Source organism: Neolamprologus multifasciatus, chromosome 18 (assembly GCF_963576455.1).
Source record: "Neolamprologus multifasciatus chromosome 18, fNeoMul1.2, whole genome shotgun sequence".
NCBI lineage: Eukaryota > Metazoa > Chordata > Actinopteri > Cichliformes > Cichlidae > Neolamprologus > Neolamprologus multifasciatus.
The window spans coordinates 37,072,088-37,089,661 of record NC_140456.1 but is presented as its reverse complement, the minus strand read 5'-3'; the positions used below and the strand labels follow the sequence as shown (position 1 = coordinate 37,089,661).

Below are 17,574 nucleotides of genomic sequence, written 5' to 3'. Positions count from 1 at the left end.
TTAAATGTTGTCTCTGTCCAAATATTTATGGACCAAACTGTAGGTCTACTTTTAATGAAACTCTCAACATGACTTATCAGTTATCATTAAAGTTCCTGCAAACAGACTCCTTGGAAAACCCCCTACATAAATATCCATGTACTATCCAGCTAGACTAGTGTGTCTGTCCCTGAAAATATTCCTGCATGTGTGATTGTTCATGTCTCATCTGCAGGAAACAAACAGGAAGTGAGTGAAGGACACAGGAAATGTTTCCAGCTCTTCCTCCTCTATCAGACATTATCTCCATACCTGAGAGTGTCCAGTCTCCAGCCTGGATCCTTCAGATCAACCGAAAGCAGCTTCATTGCTGAGTCACCAGGATGATTGTAGCTCAGGTCCAGCTCTCTCAGATGGGAGGGGGTGGAGCTCAGAGCTGAGGCCAGAGAAGTACAGCCTTCCTCTGTAATCAGACAGCCTGACAGGCTGCAGACACACAAAACAACAATCCGTCTATTATCCATCTCTATGGCAGCATAACTAAGGGATGGTTCAGGGTCACCTGATCCAGCTTTAATTATAAGCTTTATCAAAAATTTTGAAGCTGATCTTCAAAGTAGAGAGGGTGTCTGTCTCCTGAACTCAAACTGGGAACTGCTTCCACACCCAGTCCAACATAGCCAGGCTTCTTTGTGTTTGCTGCTTTGATAAAACCTCAAATCCCAGTCAGAGATGATGAGCATCATCACAGTGATGATCATTTCTCTGTTAACCCAGGCTTTCTGCTTCAGGATCTGTGCACGCTCACAGAACAAGAAGACCTTTAAACATCATTTCACTAAATGGACGGAATGAGCTTGGCCTACAGATGAACTGGATAAATAAAGATTTGACCTCAGTGTGCTCAGTTTTACTGTCTATTCCTAACATGATAGCTGCACTTTAGAGCTCTAAAACTGGAACTGACACATATTTAAACTCTACATGTTACTCAGTACATTCAGTTCTGACACTCGCCCACAGTCCAACAAAGGAAACATGGAGATCACATCAGTTTGTCACCAAAGTCTAATTATTCCAGAGGGCAGTGTTAATACAACTAAAGTTATCTGGAAGCAAAGTTGAGTTTTTTATTGTCGGAGTACTTCATGTCTGAAGTATCACTTAAATGCATTACACGCTGTTGATGGCAGCAAACAAACCACCCACACAAACAGAGGTGGGAGGCTTGGGCAGCTTGTGGGAGGAGTCTAGATAAACCAAAGAAAGACAAGCTAACAAACGCCACAGTGAAGTGAGTAGCTACAAACTTCAGGCCGATTATTGTTGTTGAAGAAGTCGGTCTGAGGAACGTTCTTAGGATCAACAAATGACGGCATGTATGAGCCTCCCTCAAGACGCACCATCACAAGAAGAACACATGAGCTGTAGAAAAAGGAGAGACTACGAAAACCACGGTGTTACAACATGAACCTGCTGTTGGTCTCTCTGGAGACTACTGGGCGTGGCTGGGTAACCATGGTAACTTGGGAGTTACGGTACATGATATTAATGAAGAGTGGGAGCTGCGTTCTATAGCAAACAATTTGTTATGAGGTAATCAGCTGATCTTACTTTAACCAGAAGCCCTTCACAATAATTGCAAAGCCTTTATTTTGTACAACTACCATCAGTTCGTCTGTACTGATGGTAATTTAAAGTCACACTAATGCCGTTTAGTTTCTATAGTTTATGTAGTAGAAGTATACTACAGTACCCTGATCACTGATAGGACAGATTTATGTAGATATACACCTTTGTGTTTAACATTACTGCATTATAGCACTGTGATCTTTGTCCCTCTATTAGCTATACTGACGTATGTACATATATGTACGTACATATAACTGGATATATATCTTATCTATTCATCTTATTTGTCATGTATTTGTATTGTGTACTTCCTTTTTGTAAGAAACCACACACGTGATCACAGCCACAAGAATCAATCAGTGAAAGAATAAAGTGCCTCAATCCAAACCTTAAGCTCCTTATTCCACACGCTGGGATCATTTGGCCTTCAGTGGTGTTCTGGCTGACACACCGGAGTGACCGGAGTGCTGAAAAGTGAATCGGACACACCAGTGTCATCCCTGATATCTCCACTACATTTAATCGTCCTTCAGCTTGTGGTTGCCGTTAGCTGGTCTGCTAGTTAGCTGATCTGCTAGTTAGCCGGTGTGCTAGTTAGCTGGTGTGCTAGTTAGCCAGTATGCTAGTTAGCCGGTTCGCTAGTCAGCTGGTGTGCTGACCAGCGAACCAGTAGGTTATAAGATGAGCTTGTCTGTCTGATGAGCCAGCTCTCTCTGTCTTATGAGCCAGCTCTCTCTGTCTTGGTCGTTTTGTCCTTGGGCAAGACCTAACCTACAACTTACTGGTGATGACCAGAGGGGCCGATGGCGCGATATGGCAGCCTCGCTTCTGTCAGTCTGTCACAGGGCAGCTGGGGCTACAACTGTAGCTTACCTCCACCAGTGTGTGAATGTGAGAGTGAATGAATAGTGGGATTGTAAAGGGTCTTTGAGGGTCTCGAAAAGCGCTATATAAATGCAATCCATTATTATTATTAAGAGCATCTTTAAGTCTGACTGTGCTCATTCTTCCTCCAGTCTCTCCTTACCAAAGATAACAACTACATCAGTATTAGCTCAATAACAATTTCTGCAATTCAATTGTGGACATTCATTTTTAAACCTTGTGTAAAATGATAAAACCTAAAAGTCTGAGTATTATTCTTTGTGCAAACAGCTCTTGCAGGTTACCCCGGACTTAATAATTAATTAATAATAATAAAAATAACCTTTCCTTTAAGCAGCTGTTCAGGCTACTAAACTCATCCCAGAAATAACAAGTGACACCATTAATAGTGGAGCTACCTTTAACAGGTGAAACTGATTTGACCTATAAGGCTACTGCAGTTACTTCTTATCAGGGTTAGTAGGGAAGACATCTGGATGAGGTAGTTAGTAGTATGTAGTTAGTACCGGGCGAGTCCCCTCCCCCACATCGGCACCAGAACCCTGTATTATCTACAGGGTAAGACTGCCTGTTTTATCAAACTATGGCTATTACTACTGTGATCATTTGCAGCCCAGTGTGCCGCTCTCTCTGTTGGGATGAACCACTGGAGCTCACCCAGTCATCCCAAAAGAAGAAGAAAAGATAAACATCTCATTTTGAGAAAACAGCCTTTAAAATTAAGTAATACAGTGAATAAAAAACAAACAGCGAACCAATCAGTAGTCGCCAATATCCTCCTAATTTTATTCCTAAAGAAATCAAATATATATATTATGGGCCCAAAGGAGCCTAAATCTTTAAATTAGGCAATACATGAAGTATTTTTTTAAATAAACAAAGACATGACTATAGCAACTTTTAGTAATTCAGAGTCCACTTATCCAGTCAAATGTAAATAAAAGTTCACTTGACAGCTGTATAAAAGTTACCTGTTTATACAATAATATAAATCACATTTCAAATGATCATCTGTGGAAAAGTTTGAATCCTGACCTGAGAGTTTCCACTGCACACTGTGAACTCTTTAGTCCAGAGGACAGAAGCTTCACTCCTGAATCCTGCAGGTCAGAGTTACTCAGTTCCAGCACTCTCAGACTGGAGGACTGGGAGCTGAGGACTGAGGACAGAGCTTCACAGCTTCTCTCTGACAGGTTACAGCAACTCAGTCTGAAAAATAAAAGACAATCTGTAAAACAAATACTTATGTAGAGTTTGTTAATACATTTTACAACATTAAATCTTGACTTTCTATTTTTAAAGGAAACATAAACATACTAAGATACAACATCATATGGATGAACTTTACTTAATAATTTAAAAACAAAATGTTTTCTGATCTGACCTCAGAGTATTCAGTTTACAGTTTAAACTTTGTAGTCCAGCAGACAGAAGCTTCACTCCTGAATCCTGCAGCTTTCTGATACTCAGGTCAAGCTCTGTCAGACTAGAGGACTGTGAGCTTAGAACTGAGGACAGAGCTTCACAGTTTTCCTCTGAGAGTTCACAGATGTTAAGTCTGAAGATAAAAACATGAAAAAAGATTGTTGTTAAAGTGTAATCAGGGTGCAATAGCTTATTGTCTTCTGCTGAGCAGGTTAGTAAAACTTCACTTTAACTTGGAAATGAATAAAAATGCTATGAAACAAGGATAACTGGATAAAGATATAAACAAAAACAAACATCAAACACATAAACAAACAGAACTAAACAGAATACAAAATGATCTGACCTCAGAACATTCAGTTTGGCGTGTGGACTCTCCACTGCAGCAGACAGAAGCTTTACTGCTGAAGCCTTCAGGCTGTTGGTACTCAGGTCCAGCTCTCTCAGACTACAGGTCTGGGAGCTGACAACTGACAACAAATTTTCACAGCCTTCCTCTGAGACGTTACAGCTGCTCAGTCTAAGAGAGAAAGGGAAAAAAAACAAAACAAAAAAACAAACAATATATGTGATCAAATTAAATTTGTTTATATGTTGAACCTTTTTTAAAAATGTTATTTTAAACCTATGAGTGCTACCAATCCAGTGCACACGATTGGTACCTTGATGGTACCTTGCTCAGGGGTACCACAAGGTAGCTATTCGGTGGATTCAACCCCTGACCTTATGATCATGGGGCGACCACTCTACCTACTGAGCTAATAATTCTGTGTACACTATCATACAATATTAACTAAAACAATTAGTTTAGAAAATTTTAGTAATTCAATAATCATTATGCTCATTACCTGTGTATTGTGAAGAACACTGGATTTTAAACACTAGCTGTATAAAACTCTTCCTGTTAAAGGTGCGTATAAAGGAAATGAGCTGAAATGCAGACTTCATGGAGAATGTTTGGTGTCAGGATATATCAAAGACAAAGCAGAGATCCATCCAGTCTCTTCCACTAAGCCCACAGATGGACAGACAACCACTCTCACTCACACCTGCATGAAGTTTAGATCACCAGGTAATCTAACTGCATGTCTGTGGACAGTGGGAGGAAACTGTAGAGGACCCAGAGTGAAACCACTGTAATTCTGTGGTAACACTGGTTATGGAAGCCTTACAGTTACATATGGTTACTGACAAGAAACACGACCTTAGAGGCAATTTCAGTAATGAAGACCGAAGTTCTCCCTCCATACGGGATGAAAACATGACAGCACAGCAGAGATTTATATTTAAAAAGGGAGAGTGTGCACTGAAAGTGAGATACAAACTTGAACTTGAATTACGAACATCAGAAAAAGATGTAGGTGAAGTCTGGCAGATGAAGTTTGTGCTTTAGAATAAAACAACCAAACTCCTGGAGTTGGAGACAAGTGAACAAGCTGAGGATAATAAACCTGTCAGAGGGGCTGAAGCATCAGAGCTCAGGTTCTTATAGGCTGGGTCTGGATTGTCCTTTGATAAGAGTTACAGAACAAAGTGTGTTTTAGAAATGCTGGAGTGAAACATTAAAACTACCATATATTTACTGAGTGACTGATGATCATTTAATTCACTATTTAAAAAAAATGTTACAGTGGTCTTTGAACTCAGCATTTCTGATTTATTTCCCATGATTTTAACAATGAAGCAATGACAACATGTTTACTTACAGAGCTTTGTTGGAGGCTTTGACCACTGGCAGCATTCTCAGAAGAGCCTCCTCTGAAGTAGAGTATTTCTTGAAGTCAAACTCATCCAGATCTTCTTCTGATGACAGTAAGATGAAGGTCAGAGCTGAGCACTGAGCAGGAGACAGTTTACCTGTGGAGAGACTTCCTGAAGTCCTGTGCTGTTGGATCTCCTCCACTAGAGAACGATCATTCAGTTCATTCAGACAGTGGATAAGATTGATGCTTTTCTCTGCAGACAGATTCTTACTGAGCCTCTCCTTGATGTACTGGACTGTTTCCTGATTGGTCTGTGAGTTACTTCCTGTCTGTGTCATCAGGGATCGTAAGAGAGTCTGATTGGTCTGCAGTGAAAGACCCAGGAGGAAGCGGAGGAACAAGTCCAGGTGTCCATTTGGACTCTGTAAGGCCTTGTTCACAGCACTCTGGTGGAGAGACTCTTTTTTTCTAAAAAATCTAGACCGCTTGGAGGTTGTTTGTTGCTCTTCCAGCAGATTGAGTCCAGAGTTGATGAAGGTCAGATGGAGATGAAGAGCAGCCAGAAACTCCTGAACACTCAGATGGATGAAGCAGAACACCTTGTCCTGGTACAGTCCTCTCTCCTCTTTAAAGATCTGTGTGAACACTCCTGAGTACACTGAGGCTGCTCTGATATCGATGCCACACTCTGTCAGGTCTGATTCATAGAAGATCAGGTTTCCTTTCTGCAGCTGATCAAAAGCCAGTTTTCCCAGAGACTCAATCATCTTCCTGCTCTCTGGACTCCAGTGTGGATCTGTCTCAGCTCCTCCATCATACTTCACCTTCTTCACTTTGGCCTGAACCACCAGGAAGTGGATGTACATCTCAGTCAGGGTCTTGGGCAGCTGTCCTCCCTCTCTGGTTTCCAGCACATCCTCCAGAACTGTAGCAGTGATCCAGCAGAAGACTGGGATGTGGCACATGATGTGGAGGCTTCGTGATGTCTTGATGTGGGAGATGATCCTGCTGGCCTGCTCCTCATCTCTGAATCTCTTCCTGAAGTACTCCTCCTTCTGTGGGGCAGTGAACCCTCTGACCTCTGTCACCATGCCAACACAGTCAGGAGGGACCTGATTGGCTGCTGCAGGTCGTGTGGTTATCCAGAGGCGAGCAGAGGGAAGCAGTTTCCCCCTGATGAGGTTTATCAGCAGCACATCCACTGAGGTGGACTTTCTAGGGTCAGTCAGGATTGTAGTTTTGTGGAAGTCCAGAGGAAGTCGACACTCATCCAGACCATCAAAGATGAACACAACCTGGAAGTCTTCAAAGCTGCAGATTCCTGCTTCTTTGGTTTCAGTAAAGAAGTGATGAACAAGTCCCACCAAGCTGAACTTTTCCTCTTTCAACACATTCAGCTCTCTGAGTGAATGGAAACATGAACTGGATGTCCTGGTTGGCTTTGTCTTCAGCCCAGTCCAGGGTGTATTTCTGTGTTAAGACTGTTTTCCCAATGCCAGCCACTCCCTTTGTCAGCACTGTTCTGATTGGTTCATCTCTTCCAGGTGAGGCTTTAAAGATGTCTTCTTGTCTGATTGTTGTTTCTGGTCTGTCTGGTTTCCTGGATGCTGTTTCAATCTGTCTGACCTCATGTTCATCATTGACCTCTGCAGTCCCTCCCTCTGTGATGTAGAGCTCTGTGTAGATCTGATTCAGAAGGGTTGGGTTTCCTGCTTTAGCGATGCCCTCAAACACACACTGGAACTTCTTCTTCAGAGCAGATTTAAGGTTACGATGACAAACAGCAGCTGGAAGTTCTGAATAATAATAATAAAAATACAACTTCAACAATCATATTTTACAAAATGCTGATGACATTTTCTGACCCACTGAGAAATGACTTAACACACTGGTGTCACAAGTGTCTCATTTATCCAGCAGCTTAAATCTTTAGATAAATCCTCTTACGTCTCTGCAGACGGTCAGCCAGCTCCTCCTGCTTCATTCTCCTCAGGAAGTCCACTGTGATCTTCACAAATGCCTCTCTGCTGCTCCTCTGCTCATCATCCTCCCTCTGAAACTCCAAGCACTGGGGCTTATTTGGATTCAGAGCCTTCTGGATCTTCTTCAGCTCGTTCTTCACAAAAGTGATGATGTTGTCCTCCAGCAGCTGGAACAGAATACTTTATGAATGAGCCACCACTCTGAACTTCAGTCTACACAACATCAAGAAGGTCCTGAGGAAATGTGAGGGCGGAGTCAAGGAGGCCATTTATGTGAAAAGGGAAAGACCATCTCTGAATGGAGGAGGGGCCTAAGGGTACATCTGTCACCATCTTTAACAACACTTTAACAAACAACATGAGATTTTAACTGTAATGTAAAAATCCTGTGATTCATTGTTATTAAGCACAAACACATCTATGGCCCCGTTTCCATTAGTAGCTGCTCAGATCGACTCACCACAGGTCGCCACGACTGGACTGGATCCACTGGTTTCCATTACAGTTGAGGACCACCTAATGTGGTCGTCTCAATATAGCCGAGTGTCAACTCACATCATTAGTAAGTGTTAATGCTCCTAATTTCCATCATATTTGTCATTTCTTGCTCAAAGTTATTGAAGAAACAGTTATTCAGCTTCATTCTCACTGATCTCAACTACAAACTGTTTCACTTTGGTTTCTGTTTAAAGCCTCGATGTTTAAAATGTTTCCCTGTGATCGATGTTGCCTCTAATTTTTCATGTGTCTGAACACACAAACTCCCTGAGTGTCCCTTGGACCACTGTGAGCAACTGCAGATGTGTGCACTGTGGTCACGCCAGCATCGAATCCATCCAGGTTACATGTTTATTAAAGTAATCTAATTACAGCATTTATGTTAGACGACTTTTAATTAACTGCTTTAGCCCACTTACAATGAAAATTAAAAACAACCTTGTTCATGACCTGTGTAGTATGTTAACACTATTGGAAGTAAAAAATAACTTGAACTCCAATTTTGAAAACACAACTTTATTTATTTTTTATTTATTATTAAGCTCTGACTTGTATTTTGAGTCTGAGTCTGTGGTCTGGGAGAGAGTCTGTAACTCTGGATGCAAAATACAGGAAATAATGACCAATGTTGGGCAATTAATCATATAGTTACTTCTTCAAAAAGGTAAAACAAAGTTTTTTGCAGCTGTTTACCTAAAAATGCAGCCAAGGTGTTTTTTAAATAAACATTTCAAACTATTTACAGAACAATCAGCTGTTCTGCATCAAATCTGATGCCACACAAATTATTTGTGTCACTCCAAAAAATAATTTGTGTCCACTATGAGATGAAGGAGAACAACAGCCTGATACCTGCAGGCCTGAAAGCAGCAGATGTATCACTGCTGTAACACCTGTAACATTCAGCAGTCGCCTCATTGTTCTGACACACAACAAAACTATTGACTACACTACACACTAACTACACACTAACTACTCGCTAACTACACACTAACTACACGCTAACTACACGCTAACTACACGCTAACTACACGCTAACTACACACTAACTACACGCTAACTACACGCTAACTACACAAGATTTGTGCTAAACGTCACAAATCTCTCACATCTCAAACACGCGGTCACTCCTAAAACTTCCCCCTCCCTAAACAACTAAATGCCATGTTGCCATATCATGTTTTGATTGGTCGGCATGGTACTTTTTTCCACCAATAGGAAAGGGTGGGGTGTTTTGGTTTCATCTTTGCTCACAGGTGGAGAGCGCTTTCGAGCGTTTTCCTTATGAAACACTGTTTTTACCGTTTCTTCCCGTAGTAAATATAAACAACGACAGTATTCAGGAAGAAAACCAAACATTGCAGATATTTTATTGTTATGTTGTGGCAGGGATTTGTCCACCAGGGGGCAACAGTTGTTGGAGAGTTTTCAGTCTGTGGGGCGCATGCCCCGGTTCTCTTAATAAAGAAGTAACTGTGACTTAAACGTGGTCTCCGTGGTTCCTTAGTCCTAGGATATTACATATGGCGACGAGGATAAAAGCCAGGTGTTGCTGTGAAGTTACACCGTGATAAGTGACTTATGAAGTGAGGTTGGCAAGTGGTACAGCGCTAGCATCTGTTGGAAGCGGAGTGTAACCCTCGGTGTGGAATAATGGCTACCACTTTGGGCTCGGTGGCACCGTTCGACAGCGAGCTGCAATCCTGGGAGGAATATTGTGAGATTTTGGATTACTTCTTTGTGGCGAATGATATTAAGGAGGAGGAGAAGCAGCAAGCGGTACTGTTGAGTTGCGTGGGCGCACAGACCTATGCCCTGATTAGGAACCTACTCAGTCCGGTCAAGCCAGGGGATCGGTCTTATGCTGAGTTGGTGGGATTGTTGAACAATCATTTTCACCCTAAGCCGAGTGAAATTGTGCAGTGGTGGAAGTTTAACACACGGAATAGAAGGCCGGAGGAAAGTGTGGGCGATTATGTAGCAGAGCTGAGGAAGCTCGCACAGGACTGCAACTTTGGAGACTCCCTGACGGTGATGCTGCGGGATTAGTATGTGGAATAAGTGACGACAGGATACAGCGCAGATTGTTAGCAGAGGATTCGCTAACATTTGAAAAGGCGCTGAAGTTTGCTCAAGCAATGGAGGCTGCTAACAGAGACATTGTGGATTTGAAAAGCATGACGGAACAGTCGCGATTCACTAAAGGATTAGGAGCGGTGAACAAGATGGAGGACGGCGGCTCGACGTCACAACAGGTTGTCAGGAAGTGCTACAGATGTGGAGGGCTAAATCATGTGGCCAAGGACTGCAGGTTTGTTTCAGAAAAATGCCACAACTGTGGAAAGGTGGGACACATAAAAAGGGTCTGCCGAATGAAAATGGAACAAAAAGGAGGGCGTGGCAGACAAGGTAAACAAGCCCATTTCTTGGAAGAGGAGAATGTGGAGAGTGAGGAAGAAGGAGCTGAAATGCACCACATAAAGGCAAGTGTGACTATGTATAATGTGCATGAGGAGATTAGCATCCCAAGGGAAGAAGAAGTAGTAAGTAGTAAGTAGTAGAAGAAGTAAATGGACAGAATGTGACATTTGAAGTAGACACAGGCTGTGGCTACACTATCATGTCGAAGGAGTCATTTAAAAAACTTTTTGAAGGCAGTAATGCGCCCAAAGTAAGCAAGTGTGGAATCAAACTGAGAACGTATGGAGGCCACAAGGTACCCGTGTGGGGAGCAGCCCAAGTGCAGGTGGAATTCAGAGACAGTAAAAAAAAACTGGATGTGGTGGTGGTTGACGGGGCTGGAACTAGTTTGATGGGTCGGGGATGGATTAAGGCCCTCCAATTAGATTGGCAACCTGTACACAAGATAGAAGGCAGAGATGATGCCTTACAGCGGATACTGGCCAGACATGAAACAGTGTTTAAGGATGAGTTGGGAATGCTGAAGGGGTTTGTTTACATACACCAGGTTGCCATTTGGTGTGAGTTCAAGTCCTGCCATTTTTCAGCGCACCATGGAGAGTGTGTTGCAAGGTCTGACCAATGTTGCAGTGTATCTGGATGACATCATCCTGACAGGAAAGAATGACAAAGAACATCTTCAAACACTGGATGGAGTGCTGCAGCGCTTGGAGGAGGCGGGCCTGCGCTTAAAAAGGAGCAAATGTCAATTCATGGAGAAGGAAGTGACATTTTTAGGACATCGGGTGGATAAGACCGGTTTACATCCAGTGCCAGCAAAAGTGAAAGCAGTGCAGGAGGCGCCACCCCCAAAAGCAGTGACAGACCTCAAAGCTTATTTGGGGTTGTTGAACTTCTATAATAAGTTCTTGCCAAACTTGTCCACACTGTTGGCCCCACTGCACAAGCTTCTGAGAAAGGGGGAACCATGGTGTTGGGGACCAGCACAGGAGAAGGTTTTCTGCAAATCAAAGGAACTGTTGCAGTCAAGCAGTGTATTGGTACACTATGATAAGCAAAAAGATTTAATTCTTTCTTGCGATGCGTCCCCCTATGGAGTGGGAGCAGTACTAGCCCACCACATGCCAGATGGTCAGGAAAAACCCATTGGGTTTGCATCACGTACCCTGAATGCAGCAGAAAAGAACTACTCACAGCTGGATAAAGAAGGATTGGCTGTAATATTTGGTGTACAGTATTTTCATAAGTACCTGTATGGCAGGAAGTTCATGATTATCACAGATCATAAGCCATTGATAAGTTTGTTCCATGAGTTGAAGGCCGTCCCTCAGATGGCGTCACAGAGGATCATGCGATGGGCGGTGTTATTAAGAGCCTATGAGTATGTCATTAAATACAGAGAAGGCAAAAATAACAGTAATGCTGATGGTCTGAGTCGTCTCCCTCTTCCAGAGAACCTCCCTAAAGAGGTAGCAGCTGAGGACCAAGTGTTGATGGTAGATCAGGACCAGGAGGGCGTGATGACATCTGAGCAGCTGCAAAGATGGACAACCAAAGATCCCATACTCTCCAGAGTGCGTGAGTATGCTTTGAGAGGATGGCCCACTACGCAGCATCCTAACTTTCAGCCCTACAGACAGAGACAACAGGAGCTGAGTGTGCAGGATGGGTGTGTGCTGTGGGGGGCGAGGGTGGTGATACCAGAACGAGGTCGACGCCCCCTTTTGGAACAGCTACATCAGTCACACCCAGGAATGAGCCGCATGAAGGGCCTGGCCAGAAGCTACATGTGGTGGTCGCATATGGAGAATGACATTGAAGACAAGGTGAGGTCCTGCAGTACATGTCAAGAACATAGACACAGGCCGCAAGAGGCACCGCTACACCCCTGGGAGTGGCCAGAAAAGCCCTGGAGAAGGATACATATCGATTATGCTGGCCCGTTTTTGGGTAAAATGTTCTTAGTAATAGTGGACGCCCACTCCAAATGGTTAGATGTGTATCCAGTTCCATCCGCTACAGCAGCTGCAACCATAGACTGCCTGAGAAACTGTTTCAGCACACACGGCCTTCCTGAGATGGTTGTCTAAGACAATGCCCAGTGTTTTGTAAGTGCACAAACTAAAGAGTTCATGGCAAAGAACGGAATCACTCACGTCACCTCCGCTCCATATCACCCAGCATCCAATGGGTTGGCAGAAAGAGCAGTGCAAACGTTCAAAGAACTCATGAAAAAGAGTACTGGAGACACACTGGCAACCAAGTTAAACAGGGCTCTGTTTAGTTACAGAATCACACCGCAGTCCACAACAGGGAAGTCTCCCGCTGAGTTGATGATGGGCCGGAAGTTGAGGTGTACTCTTGATCTCATACACCCTGACTTGAAACAGAAAGTGACAGCAAAACAAGACAGCCAAAGACTGTATCATGATAGACATGCCAAGGAGCGCATGTTTGTTATTGGAGACACAGTATATACCAGAAACTATGGCAGAGGACCCAAATGGATACCAGGACTTATACAGGAGATGACGGGGCCTGTTTCCTACTTGGTGATGCTGGGCAATGGGACAGTGGTGAGGCGTCACGTAGATCAGCTGTTTGCCCGCCTGGAGCCGTGCCTGGCAGCAGGAATGCCTGAAGGCCACCCAGGTGAGCCTCCAAAGGCAGCCCCAAACATCGGCGCTGAGACAGGAGACGGGGATGAGAGACACATGGAGGTGCAAGTTACACCAGTGGTGAAGCCACATATGGAGAGTAGTGATTCACAGGAATCACCTGCCACTGGGTTACGGCGATTGCAAAGAACCAAGAGACCGCCGGAGCACCTGAGAGACTTTGTGCCGTGATTACGATAATAAGAAGGAGATTACGGTGAACTGTTATAGGTTACCCTAAGACTGTTGGACTAAAGGTTCATTATTACAGAGTGAAATTTCAATAAAGGCTGGGGACGGGGTTGTTGCAATTTTATAAAGGTGAAGTTTTTGTTTATGGGTATTTTCTGTAGTGATTAAAACTACAGAGTAGTTTCAGTTTAAGGGGGGAGGAATGTTATGTTGTGGCAGGGATTTGTCCACCAGGGGGCAACAGTTGTTGGAGAGTTTTCAGTCTGTGGGGCGCATGCCCCGGTTCTCTTAATAAAGAAGTAAATGTGAGTTAAACATGGTCTCCGTGGTTCCTTAGTCCTAGGATATTACATTTATCATAACTCTGGTTTTACGTGGCCGATCAACACAATTTAAAAACTGGTATAAAGTCCACACTTTGTCCGTCAGTTGTTCGTCTGTCCTGCTCACATCTCCAAAGGTTGTACACGTTGTCATTAACGTGGCTTCACTCCACATCAGCCACTTTGCTAAAACACCGGTGTCGGCACATAAGGATGCTGTCATAGCCTGTCAGCGACGTTGATTAGCTGCGTATATACGAATGTGAATCGCATCATTGGCTGGACTATGGGATAAGGTGGCATCGTTCTGATCCCATACGGGAGCAGCCAGTCACTGACTAACACTGCAAAACTGAATTGTTAACCTATTTACTTTAATTTCAATTCAGGTGGATTTTTTTTGTGTGCAGTGCAGATTTTCTGTGCACAGAGACGTGCCAGCAGTCAAAGTTTGTTTCTTTTGGACATTTAGTCCACAGAGTCCTTGGTGTTCTGAAAGGGACCTACAAATAAATGTATGATTAATAATAATAAAAGTAGTTGTTGTATATGTACAGACCATAAATATGGAGTCCAGCTGTGTTTGATGCTGCTGGGCAGACTGACCACTGGGAACCTCTGAGCTCTGCTGCACTCTGTGGAGGAACCATGGACACACACACACACACACACACACACACACACACACACACACACACACACACACACACACACACACACACGAGGCCACTTTGATTATTGAAATGTGAATTTAGCCTCTAAAAGCTGTGTTCAGTCACTTTTGCTGCTTCCCTTGTTGCATCTGTATTTGTAGTTTCTCTGTCAGAGATCAAAATGATCAATAATACAAATGATCCTCCAGAGTCCTTCCACTGTTATCCTGATCACTGACAATTCTTTGTTGTGTTTTAAACTCTGTAAAAACACAAAGATCATAATTCCCTGAATGACTTCAGTTTTTTTCTAACTGAACTTTGATTCTAAAGTTAAAGGACGTTTCTCAGTAAATGTACTTGTGAAACGTCATCATTCACAGATCAAGTACGTTTCAACTCAAAGTACGTATAAAGCCAAGTGTGTAAGTTCATCTCTGAATGTTTGTGATTCCTACGTTAAGTTTAACAACGATATATGAAGCTCGGACGTCTGTGCGCTGCTGAGTCTGTTTGTTTGTTCATTCCAACCATCAAACTGTTTACCTGCAGCACAGTTTGTTTGTTTTTCAAAGTAAAACTGTGAAACACTTTTTTCATACTTGTGTTCAGTTTTGTATAGAAATGATGCAAAATTCAGTGTCAGGTTAAATGTGATAGAAACAGCTCACACTGACATCATCCTGATAAAAGATGAGTGCAGGAAAACCGTGTTTGCATTTATTTGCACTGCTTTCCATGTGTGAATGAGGCGAGTATCAAAGTGCTCAGAGGAGAAAAGCTCCATATAAGAACCATTACTCCCAGTATTATTCCAAACTGGTCCAGCCTATAAAGATGAACTCTGTGTGAACAGCTGACCTGTGTCATGTGACCAAGAACACAAACATGATCTACTGTCAGATCAGGACACGTCACAGTTACTGTGTTACTGTTTAACAGCACACTGCAACATTCACACGTTCATCTAACAAACTGGATCATTAACAGCTGCATTTTCACACGTTTCACTTTGATTCACTACAGATTCAGCAGACAGAAAGAAGCTGATGAGGAAACAACAGTTCAGTTCATTTCTGTCCTGGTTGATGAAGATGGCAGCACTGCTGAGGAGCAGGAAGTGGGGATCAGACTGAGTGAAGAGTTTCAGGACAGACAGTTTGAGAACATCTCCCCTTCCTAAAAATAATCTCTGAGTATCTGCTGTGTTTGTGGAAACACTCCAACACACAGCGCTGCACATATGAACATGTGTGTGAAACAGAGCTGACATTAAACATGATGGAGGATTTATTCACAAACACACAACAACATTTACACACACATTACCTCTCTGCAGGACGACACACGCCTGATTTAAAGTGAATGATAGCCTCTTTAGACGCGTCACTCTTTAAGGACACAGAGCTGGGTGGAGGTCCAGGCTGGTTCCTGTGAATAATGATGGAGCAGTGATGTGAGTGCTGAGCTGTGACATGGAGAAGAGTCGTGGACAGTTAGAGATGGTCATCTCACCTCTGAGCTTTGGTCTGGCTCTCATGTTCCCCACACAGAGTGGTTTTAGAGGGAGGGACTCCCTCCTCTCTGTCCTCACACTGATCCATGCTGCTCAATTCACATCAGCTCACACACACTTTCTACCTTCACCTGCAGAGGAAACACAAATCATTCATGTGCACATCAGCTGAAATCCTCCTTTCCATCATGTGTGCTGTCCAAATATCAGCTGCTTCTTTCCTGCTTCATCTCAGTGTCAGCTGAGAGAATGACAAACCCACTACGTGTCAACATTTGATGGATGATGACACAGAAATGTGAAATGATATTGACTTAAATCTGTCCTGATGATAATGAGAAGCTTTGATGAGTTGTGACTGTCTGAGGTGTTACTAGGATGTAGAAACACTGGAGCTCAGCCCTGAAATCTTTGCTGTTTTCACTTGATAACAGCAGCTGTTTAAAGTTACTGAGTGTGTTTGACAGTAAAGTGAATGTAAATGTGAGACACTGTGTGCTCACAGCTAAAGGCTGCAGTCAGCTGTGTTAGAGCCTCTTTCACACAATGATCCTTTAATAAACACTCAGAGCTCCATGTTGATGAAGCAGTCATGTGTGAGCTTGTGTGCTGACATGTTGACAGTTTGACTTCAGCTTTTACTGAAGAAAATCCACAGAAGGCTGAAAGTGAAGCATCACTTCCTGTTTGAGGAGAGCCAACAGTCTGTTTACACGTCATGTCTGAGTTACAGCTGGAATAAATAATCATTTGCAAAGTCTGCTGCTCTTTCTGTAACATCTGACCATCAACTAACTCTGTGCTGCTGCTGCTGCTCTCATTCACAAAGTGCTCAATTACATTTTTAACTCGTGCGTTAACTTAGTGTTAGCTTAGTGTTAGCTTAGCTTTAGCATGCTGTCTGACTAGCTTAGCGTCAGAGCTCTGCAGGTGTGTCGTGTGTAAATATTAATCACAGTGACAGTGAAGGAGGTAAAGGTGAGAAAAACACTGCAGCTGAGCTGTGACGTCATCACGTACGCTGCGTCCTCTGTGGGCTCTGAGTGAACTCACAAAGTACAAACTACAAGTACACAAACACGAACGTAGCTCAGAGTGGCGGACACACTCGGCCTCGTTGGTCCAGCTGTGAGTCCGTTACCGTGAACTATGGAGCGGCAGATTTGTGCTGGAACTAAGCTGCACACAGCTGATGTTAGCCAGGAAACATTACACACTGACTTTAATGGAGAGACCGGAAATACAAACACACACAGTTTGTTGTGTGAAGAAATCAAACATGAGCTGAACAAACAGTAAAGTTCCTAAAGACAAACTGTTAAAGGAGGAAACAAAGCAAACTTACAGTTTCTTCACACACCAACAACAAGCTCCACTCCACGAAGTTCAGGAAGTGAAAGTAAACTTTGAGCCTAATGCGGCGTTTGAGGACACTCGGGAGCATCGAAATACTTTGCTGCGTTCAAATAAACCTCGGAAATTCCCCAACCTCTGGCAGGGTGTGATTTATTTCTGCTGGTTTTCCTGTTTGAAGCACAGACATCCGTCATCACTTTGTTGTTTTTGTTCTTCCTGCAGCGTTTGAATATTTCAGCACTAAACTGATGTTTCTTCAAAGCTCATTTCAACCTGTTGAAGTCATGAATGAAAGTGCAGACTGAGAGTAAGAGCCAAAGTGAATGTTTGTTTTATTTGTTATGGTGGTGCA

At 43.2% G+C, this 17,574-nt stretch overlaps 1 protein-coding gene across 1 annotated transcript; it reads right to left on the bottom strand.

Moving 5' to 3' along the window:
• Positions 1–125: 125 nt before the first annotated feature.
• Positions 126–17,329, bottom strand: LOC146498597 (protein NLRC3-like). Its single transcript, XM_085140004.1, is given in 11 exon segments — positions 126–465; positions 3,532–3,705; positions 3,881–4,054; positions 4,268–4,441; positions 5,628–7,028; positions 7,030–7,420; positions 7,572–7,773; positions 14,257–14,332; positions 15,680–15,781; positions 15,866–15,997; positions 17,212–17,329. Coding segments are annotated over 10 exon segments (2,976 nt in total). The 5' UTR covers positions 15,955–15,997; positions 17,212–17,329; the 3' UTR covers positions 126–272.
• Between the last annotated feature and the right edge of the window lie 245 nt (positions 17,330–17,574).